This window comes from Pristis pectinata, chromosome 29, assembly GCF_009764475.1.
Source record: "Pristis pectinata isolate sPriPec2 chromosome 29, sPriPec2.1.pri, whole genome shotgun sequence".
NCBI classification, from domain to species: domain Eukaryota; kingdom Metazoa; phylum Chordata; class Chondrichthyes; order Rhinopristiformes; family Pristidae; genus Pristis; species Pristis pectinata.
In genome coordinates this window covers 2693032-2702967 of record NC_067433.1, presented here as the reverse complement: position 1 = coordinate 2702967, position 9936 = coordinate 2693032, and the positions used below count along the sequence as shown (strand labels likewise).

Genomic DNA, 9936 nt, shown 5'->3' with positions numbered 1-9936 from the left:
ATGTACTTGTGTGTATGACAATAAATTCAACTTTGATGTCCTTTAGGAAAGAAAATCTTCCTCTGCTGGCTTGTGTAACGCAGGACCCACAGATTGGTTGCTCTCCAAATGGCCAAGCATAGTTTGGGCACCGATAGAAATGAGCAATGAATGCTGGCCTTGCCATTAAGTCCACCACGACGAAAAGGGAAAGGCAGCTGTACAACATGAAACATTACCCCCAGGACTAGCACTAGTTAGATCCAGATTAAAGCTGCACTTATCCACTGCAGTCACATTATAGGTTTAGATGCAAGGTAACATTTCCTCTATACTCTCCCCCCATTTGGGTCAAATCTAATAAATCTATACACAGTAACATTAAAGGCTCCAATTGCAAGGATGACAAAACTTAGAGAGTAAAGCACACTCTCTATAATGTTCCATTAAAAACACAAGGGGGCAGATGCAGCCTAGGTTTAAGTTGAGTAGAACGCACTGCATTGACCAATCAAGTACTCCAGGGGAACGGACAGCAGGTATACATCTAGAGTACAGCACCACTTCATCGAACTTGTGCCGTGAAATTACACCACAGCTTAGCTACAGAATACTTCTATAGTGTTATATACAAAATATCTTTTAACCTGGAGATACTTTACAAAAGTAATCTTATTTGGTTTGTTGCACTGAACATAAAATTAATCGATACAAGTTGGGAACATCAGAGATAGAATTGTCACAGCCATTGGCTAGGTTCACTTCCTACAGCTTCCTCCTTCAATATGGTGTTTCCATTGGAAAGATGCCGAGGGCATTTACAAACGTTACATACATAGCGGGAACAATACAGAAATGGTAGACACAAGAAGGGACAGTGATACATGTTACACAATAAAGCACCATTTCCTACATCACAGCAGTATTCTCAAACCAGTTAAGAACATTTTTGATCTGAGGCCCGTCCTGATGAAGGGTCTCGACCCGAAAGGTCAATTATATTTAAATTTTTTAAATTTTATTTACAGCATGGTAACAGGCCCTTCCGGCCCAACGAGTCCACGCCGCCCATTTTGAACCCCCATATTAACCTACGCGTACGTCTTTGAAATGTGGGAGGAAACCCACGCAGACACGGGAGAACGTACAAACTCCTTATCCATTTTCCCCGCAGATGCTGCCTGCCCGACCTCACCAGTATTTCTAGCATTTTCTGTTTTTCTTTCAGGTTTCCAAGATCGGCAGCTTTTTTCTATATTCATTCATGCACTCATTCTGGGTAAATGAAATACCACAACTTGATTTAACAATCTAAAATATATTTTAAAAAATTAAGTTACATTTACTTTTTGCTGTGACCTGATTCACAGGTGAGATGCTGAAGCTTGGTATAAATATTGTTTATTCATTATTAAACTATACAAAGTAAACAAGTAGGATATCCTGGAAACCTTGAGTCTTTCAAACTCATAAATACAGCAGCCAGACCCTGTTGTGGGCTAGTAGACAGTTCTCTGTAGACCGGACTGTCTACAAAGTTGTCCCTTTAACTGCAAACTGATTACAGCTTGTAAGTTACATTAAGAACTGGTTCTTGTTTGAATTAATGCCCACAATATTTACATAGTTCCATAACTCCTGAATCCTTAACAATCTTAATCCCCTGGCAATACAGATGTCAATTTTCACAAGCCAACCAAAGGCGGCATAGAACCTGAGGAAATAGCTGTTGTGTCTCGGAATCTTTGAGTTTAGAACTGCTACTCAGCTTAGAGTTGAATCACTGGCTGCTCAGAGGTTCCAAGGCATTTGTCTTCGTAGCCAAAATGCTCATCAAGCTTCATGTTTCATCTCATTGTTAGTTTTTTCCATTATATTGTGCACTGTATCATTGAGGTCCATTTCCCTCAAAGTATTCAGCAGAATTTCAATAGAGGCAACTTTCCCTGTTTTTTGTAGCCATATGTTAAGCATCTGATAGTGGGCTTCTTGAGTATCATTGCTGTTATCCTTGTAAGCTGCCTCAATATCGTTTTCAGTCAGAGAAAGCTTTCGCATAAACTGCTTCCACCTTTTGATAGGTACTTCTTCAATAAACATCATAAAATGATGCCTTAAATCTGAAAGCAGACCAAACAAATCATTAAGGTTTACATTTTTTCTCTTTTATTCCCCTCCCACCAGAACCATCACACACCCAGTCACAGCACACACCTTGGACAGGAGGAAGTGACCCAGACCATAGTAAAGGAGTGTCAGGGAGGGATGTTGCCACACATTACACACACAAAATAAAGGTCAGAGCTTAAGCACACACAAAGCTTGGGCAAAGAGTAGATTATAAAGAACTTCTTAGAGAAGCGAATCTTAGAGCTCAGATCCTCAGCAGCCAAAGGCACATTATGTAAGAATTAAATTTGGAGAGGTGTACCAATCTCGGGGAACTGAAGAGAGTCCTGAAGAGTTATATGGCTGGAGTTGTCATGGTTCAGAGTGCTGGTTCTCGATTCTGCCCCTTATCCCCATTGATGGGGCCTTGTTGTGCAGCACATGGTTTCCATGCACTACTAATTGCCTAATGACACACACCTGAGTTCCATCAGAGGACTAGTATAAGAACCCTGGTTTCACAAACACTGGTTGCCAGATTATTGCTCTATCTCTGGGTATACTTTGGCTCCTGGCTGCTTAGAGCTGTTAACTCTAGAGTAGTCCTGGTTTCTCCTAGAAAACTTTATTTCCATGTCAGGACTCTGTCTCAGTGTCCCAAGACAAAATTCCTTCTGTTTGTTGTTCTGCGTTTGATATCGAGGAAGCATCCTGACTCCAGTCTTGTACTGGTGTTCTGAATTTGGGTTCTCCGCGATCTTGCTCTTACTGTGACATTGTGACAGAATAATCTGGCCCAAAGTGAACCCAGCAGACATAAATCCCCTACAGGAGGCCCTCGCCTTCCAGGGTGCACTTCTGGGCTGGCATGACCAGCAGCTCTGGACTGTTGGGCAGCTTGGTGAACAGGTCAGCCAACTCTTCGTTCTTCTTACCCCTTCCATTCTGGGAACTCCATCTGACTAGCCTGGACAATACGTAATAGCATCACCCTACGGTTTGATGACCTGACCACCCAAGGAACTGCATGTACCTGACCCAGAACCCTACAGTGGGGATCAGGAAAAGTGCCGATCCTTCCTGCTACAATGCTCATTAGTGTTTGAGCAGCGGTCCTCCACATACACCACCGATAAATCCAAGATAGCATTTGTCGTGGGGCTGCTGCGAGGAAGTGCGTTAGAATGGGCCACTGCCACCTGGGACAATCAGCCAGAGACCTGCTCTTCATTTCAGTCATTCATTGCAGAAATGAGAAAGGTCCTCAACCATCCCATCAGGGGTAGAGAGGCAGCCAAGTGACTACTTGCCCTCCATCAGGGCTCCCGCAGTGTCGCAGAATACTTCACAGAGTTCCATACGTTAGTGGCCAACACAGAGTGGAATGATGAGGCTCTCCGGGGGTTTTCTCAGCAAGGCCTCGGTGACAGGATAAAGGATGAGTCGTCGGCAAGGAATGAGACGACCAGTTGATCTCCCTAGTCACCAGGCTGGACGACCGACTCCGGGAACGGCAGCGAGGACAGTTCGTCCAATACCTCCATTCACCCCATGGGTCACCTTCCCAGCCTCTCCTAGCCCAAGCCTCTCTGCTCCTTCCGCTCCTGACCCGACTGATTGCACCACCCCGGGGGAATGACCAATGCAGCTAGGACAGAACCACCTTTCTCCCACTGAACAACGTTGGGGGTTAAGAGCTGGGAATTGCCTCTATTGTGGCTAGCCTGGCCATTTTCTTGCCACTTGTTCCCTTCCTCCAACAGGGAGGGCTCACCAGTAGAGAGGGGTGGGATCCTGGTGGGCCAGACAACTTTCCCTTTTGTCCCCCAGAACCAGATGCTGATCCCAGCTTCCGTAAGGCACTTCCAACAGTCCCTGTCCCTTTCCGCCTTGGTGGACTCTGGCTCCGAGAGAAATCTGTTGGACAAAGATGTAGTTTCCCGGGCTGGGATTCCTCTGGAGCCACTGAGTACCCCTCTAGAAGTTCGGGCACTAGATGGAAGACTTGTGACCCAAGTCACACACCATACACCTCTGCTGTCTTTGCTTATCTCTGGAAACCATTGGGAACAGGTCCAATTTCACCTGATAGCCTTCCCGCAGACTCCAATGGTTCTTGGGTACCCCTGGTTGAGCTGCCACAATCCCCACATAGATTGGTCCATGGGCAGGATAGCCAGTCGGAGTCCATTCTGCCACTCCACTTGTCTCCAGTCGGCCCTCTCCCCACTAAAGACTACCACTAGTTCGTCAGCCGCCGAAACCCCAGACTTGTCCAGGGTCCCAGCAGAGTATCACGACCTGGGGCAAGGATTCAGCAAGGTCAACGAATCTCCCACAGTGGTCCAGCTGAAATTGTCTACAGCTCTGCGAATACGTCCCACTTTCCACGTGTCCCAGGTGAAGCTGGTGGTTAGCAACCCGTTGTGCCCTCTGGCTGAGCCCCATCTGCCCCCACATCCCCCCCACCCCCTGGATCATTGACGACCATCCTGCGTACACCATCCAGCGTTTACTGGATGTGCGCCGCTGGGGCAGGGCTCTGCAACACTTGGTTGACTGGGAGGGATACGGTCTGGGGGAATGTTCCTGGGTTCCTTGCTCCTTCATTTTGGACCCTTCCCTCATTCATGAATTCCATCGGAACCATCTGGACAAGCCTGGTGGGTCACCTGGAGGCTCCCATTTTGGGGGGGTGGGGTGTGGGTACTGTCATGGTTCAGAGTGCTGGTTCTCTATTCTGCCCCTTTTCCCCATTGATGGGGCCTTGTTGTGCAGCACATGGTTTCCATGCACTACTAATTGCCTAATGACACACACACACCTAAGTTCCATCAGGAGACTAGTATAAGAACCCTGGTTTCACAAACACTGGTTGCCAGTTTATTGGTCTATCTCTGGGTATACTTCATGTGGCTGCTAACGCTAGAGCAGTCCTGGTTTTGTGTTTCTCCTAGAAAACCCTATTTCCATGTCGGGACTCTGTCTCAGATCCCGAGGCAAAATTCCTTCTGTTCGTCATTTGTGTTCAACACCGAGAAAACATCCTGACTCCAGTCCTATACCGGTGTTCCACATTTGGGTTCTCAGCGATCTCGCTCTTCATGTGACAGGAGTAGATTAGAGGGCCGTTGTTGCAGTGGAATCTGGATGCAAGGAACGCAGCTTCCATCGGGTAGGAGGTACAGAAGCCTGAAGTCCCACACCACCAGGTTGAGGAACAGCTACTTCCCTTCAACCATTTGGTTCATGAACCAACCAGCACAACCCTAATCACCACTACAGTATAGCAACACTATGACCACTCTGATCACTTTGCACTAAAATTGACTTTGTTTTTTTTTGTTCTAATTGTTTTTTCTTGTAAAAATAGTACATAATTTATGTTTAATTTGTTTGTCTTGTGAATGCTGTTTATGCTGCTATGTGCCTGTGATGCTGCTGCAAGTAAGTTTTTCATTGCACCTGTGCACACATTTACTTGTGCATGTGACTTTGAGAATCTGAGCTCGCAACACTTTAGAAACAGACAAGAAACTAAAAAGCTTTTCCATTTCAATCCAAGGTACTAAAACCCAACATTTAAGGTCGATATGTTGGAAAATTACCTTCTTTATCTTTGGATTCTTTATCTCTATGATGTCTAGCAGTTACCTGTTTTTTTTTTAAAATAAAGTACAGAATGAGCTGTTTTGTTTATTTAAAGAAAAACAAAACACCACAGTTTCAAGTTATACCCCTTCCCCACCAAGTGACCATGACGAAGATTCAAATCCCCTTGGACTTTCAGCTCACACTCTGGGGCTTTTGGGTGAATTAGAACAGCATTAACCAACTGGCAGGCTCACAGCTGGAACTGGCTTTAATTCTTCACAGAACGTTCCACCCCAAAAATGTCTTGGACCAGAGGTCACTTGATATATCCATTCTCCTACCAGTGAAGCAGCTAGAACTGCTGCCTCAGTACCAAAGACCCGGCGTCCATCCTGACCTCTGGTGTTGTCTGTGTGAAATCAGCACATCGTTCCTTGACCACATGGGTTTCCTGCCACATCCCAAATAAAAGTAAAATGGCTGCTTGGTGGTCAGTGTGAACTCAGTGGGCTGATGGGCCTGTTTCGGTGCTGAATGACTCTATAACCAACTGGGGATAAAAGTGCCAAGGGTGAAATGGCTAAAGTTTCCTGATGTGCCATCTATCACGTAATCTGACAAGAATCCCAGTGTGATCTCTTGAATGTTCAAAACTTTAGCATATGGTTAAGTGTGGGAGGGATAACCAGGGCGATAGGAAAGCAAGCGTCAAGTACTATGAATAAATTTCTTATAATGCGAACCAAATCAAAATGGTAAAATTAAGGAGAATTGTGGAGAGGCTCATAAATCCTCCTGACAACATCCACTGCAGCAAGACGTTTCCGCTGACTGGTTGTTTGGGAGAGTGTGGCCAACAAAGTTGCCAAGTTATGTCATTTACAGAGAGTGGTCACCTATAGCTGGCTGAGGAAAGCAAGACACTCAGTTTTCAAATTTACTAAATCGTGATGGGTCACCTTGCGTTTCAGATCTGGATTTGCCCCAACTTTGTCTCCTCTGGGAGCTGACACCTCCTTGCACAGGGAGGAGAGAGGGCCCAAGTAGCTGGTATAAAAGTACCTGGCTACAACTGAGAGGAAAACTAGCTTCAGGGATGGCCTCTTCCACCTCCCCTACCGTTCATTAAATTGTGGGTGAAATTCCATGTCAACTCGATTTCTCACCTTATCTCAATATCCCTTAATTAGTACTCAGGAATCCATTAACCTCAGTGTTGTGTGCACTCAGTGATATTACTCTGGCATTAAGGCTGAAGATTTATAACTCTCAGCGAGCACACTTTCAATCCAAAGTGGACAACCCCTTACCCTGAGACGATGATGCTTGGTTCTAGTTTCTCCACCAGGGGAAGTATTCAGCACCTACCCTGTCAACCTATTGAATAACTTAATATGCTTCATTGAGATGAACCCTCATTCCAAATTCCAAAGAATATACACCCATATTCTATTCAATTTCTTGTGGGCCAGCCCTTGAGTTCAGTATCAATCTTTGATCTATGTCTTCCAAGGCATGTGTATCATTCCTTCAGTGTGGAGACAGTGCTCCAGCTATGATCTCACCAAAGTCCTACGTAATTGCCCCATATAATTCCTTAGTCTTACACTCCAAGTCCCTTGGAATAAAGGCCAGTGCGTCATATACCTTCCTGATTATTTGATGCAGCTATACTCTAACAGGAATTGTCTCTTCATCCCCAACCCCAAATCCCTGTGAATCCCAACATTTATTTATACACTGACTTTTTCCAATTTTCCTAACAAAGTGGATAACTTCACACTTCTTCAAAACATCATGCAGTGAGGGGAGAGGAAAAAACGAAAGTCTTAAGGGGGGAAAGATTATAATGGGGTCTTACCGAGTCTTTGTCAGGAACTGAAGATGAAGCTCTGTGGGTATTCTGAGATGAATTCTCTGTGCTGTCAGCTCCTCTTGTCTCACTGCCCACAGTTCCACAGTTACAATGTGGGTCAATGGTAAAAGTAGAAGCAGAATCACTGGGGCAAGTTAACCCATTTTGTCCCAGAGAGTCATCCCCTTGGTCTATTGGCAAAATAGCTAAATTCTTCCCATGACAATGGTGCTCGGCAAAGTGTCTAGCTCTTTGTTCTGCTGAAGCTTCAGGGCGATACTGAAGTAAAGTCACCCTCTCAGTCTGAGCTTGCTCATTATCACTATCTGTTGCGTGACTGGAAGTGTCCAAAGTTGTTCCTTCTGCACAGGGAATTATATTTACCTGCAAGAAATAGTGGATATTAGTCCTGTGTCACTGGTGGTGTACACTGAAGGTCTAGAACAGATCCAGGTTCAATCTGGATAAGGTAACTCCAGTGGCAAACAAGCAGGGTTAAACAAGCATTGTTATCATCATGAATCTTTATGATGGGTGATTAGGGAGAGCCAATTTGGAACTTTAGACAAGAAAAACACAAGAAGATAACAGGAGTAGCCACTCAGCCCTCTGCCTGCCCCACCATTCAATGATCATAGCTGATCTGCCCCATGCCTCAACTCTTTCACTGTGCCAGTTCTACATAGCCCTCAATTCCCAAATTTACTTCCTCTTTTATTTATTCACCTCCAGTGATCCAACTTCCACAACCCTCCAAGGTAAAGAAGTCCAGAGATTCATCACCCTCTGTGAGAGGAAATTCCTACACATCTCAGTTTTAAGTTACTGTTACTGGTGAGAGTTGGGATTTGAAGGGAAATTAATTGGTGGAAGAAGTATTGTTATGAGGGCATCCCTCGACCTCAATCACCCACCCACCATATCCCTACAACCAAACCCACCCACATTCTTCCCATATCTCCAATCCTTTTCCTGCCCAAACTATACTGTTATGTCTTTCTTATTGCAATTTATACATCCACATCCATCCCTTTCCTCAGTCCAATCCTTACTCACTGCCTTAATGCAAGTTTGTATAAATAGAAGTCACACCTACATATGCTGTGCATTATTTCTCTCACAATTGCAAGAACAGAGAGATCAAAGAAAATCTTCCTTCACTGTTAGTCATTTAAATAAAGCAGGTAATCTGAGCTGCATCCTCTCAGACAGAGTTCCTTCACAACAAAAGGCATGAACCACACCTGTTGTTGATGGACCTTGGTCACCCAGGAAGCCTGCAGAGTCATTGACACACCTTAAGAAAAACATCCCAGAATTGTTCCTCAACTTTCCTTTGTGTGAAGGAAATACTGAACTTGAACTTGCAGGTGCCTGATCATCGCCAGGGCTCCCCCCACCCAATCTTTCCTGTAACTAGGTAACCAGAATAAAAATATGAGGAGTATAGTTTGCACCAACCTCATTCCACTATTCAGGCTGAAATCCTGACTCTTTCCTGCACTATCCCTGATCCATCTAGTGCCCAAGAATCTATTGATCAACCTTGAATGAACTCTCTTGTATGTCCCTTCAAATCTTTGACCTAAAATGTCTCACTCTTTCTGCTGCATTCGTTGCTGGACCATCCAGCCCGTCTCAGTCCCCTGCGAAGCCCAATTTCAATGAGATCTCTCATTCTTCAAAATGCCACTATTGGCTCCTGTAGCAACAATACAAGACCCCCAACCCTTACCCCTGTGGCAGTGACACAAGCAGGTAGTACTGATACCTCACAGCACCAGTGCCCCGCCGGTACTGTCTGCATGGAGTTTGAATGTTCTCCCTGTGACTGCGTGAGTTTCCCCCGGGTGCTCCGGTTTCCTCCCATGCTGGCAGGTTTATTTACCACTGTGGATTGCCCCAAGAGAGAGGTAGGAGAATTGGGTGGGGGTTAAAGGTTATGTCAGGGGAACAGTTGGTGAAGTAAGTCGAATGGGATTGATGGGAACGCTCTGAGAGCTGGCACAGACTCGGTGGGCTGAATGCCCCCTTGTGTGGTAATGAGATCTGAATAAAAGCTGCTGTAGGTGAAAGCAAATTGCAAATGTTGTATAAATAATCTTCCTCTTTAGGAATCCCTGGATATGAGAGTCCTGTCTCTTTCTCCAGCTTGTCCTCCCTTGTTCTCCGTGTCACATTGACACCTATATCTCCAAGGTTTATTTCACCCTTACCCTGTTCTGATACATCTCCCTCTGTGCCTCTGCAGTGCAGCCTATTATCAGAACATAGAAAGCATCCTATCCAGATGCATCATGGCTTGGTACAGCAACTGCTCTGCCCAGGACCGCAAGAAACTGCAGAGAGTTGTGGACACAGCCCAGTGCATCACGAACACCAGCCTCCCCTCCTTGGAC

At 45.3% G+C, this 9936-nt stretch overlaps 1 protein-coding gene across 2 annotated transcripts in view; it reads right to left on the bottom strand.

The window, feature by feature from the left end:
• Positions 1 to 759: 759 nt before the first annotated feature.
• The window catches only part of LOC127584439 (tumor necrosis factor receptor superfamily member 1A-like), a 36531-nt gene continuing 27354 nt past the window's right edge, over positions 760 to 9936 (bottom strand). For both annotated transcript variants that reach the window (XM_052041252.1, XM_052041253.1), the window contains 3 exons: positions 7544 to 7921; positions 5697 to 5742; positions 760 to 2099 (listed from right to left, as the gene is read on the bottom strand). In XM_052041252.1, the coding sequence (XP_051897212.1) occupies positions 1813 to 2099; positions 5697 to 5742; positions 7544 to 7921 (711 nt within the window). In that variant the 3' untranslated portion in view covers positions 760 to 1812. The remainder of the gene's footprint in view (positions 2100 to 5696; positions 5743 to 7543; positions 7922 to 9936) is intronic.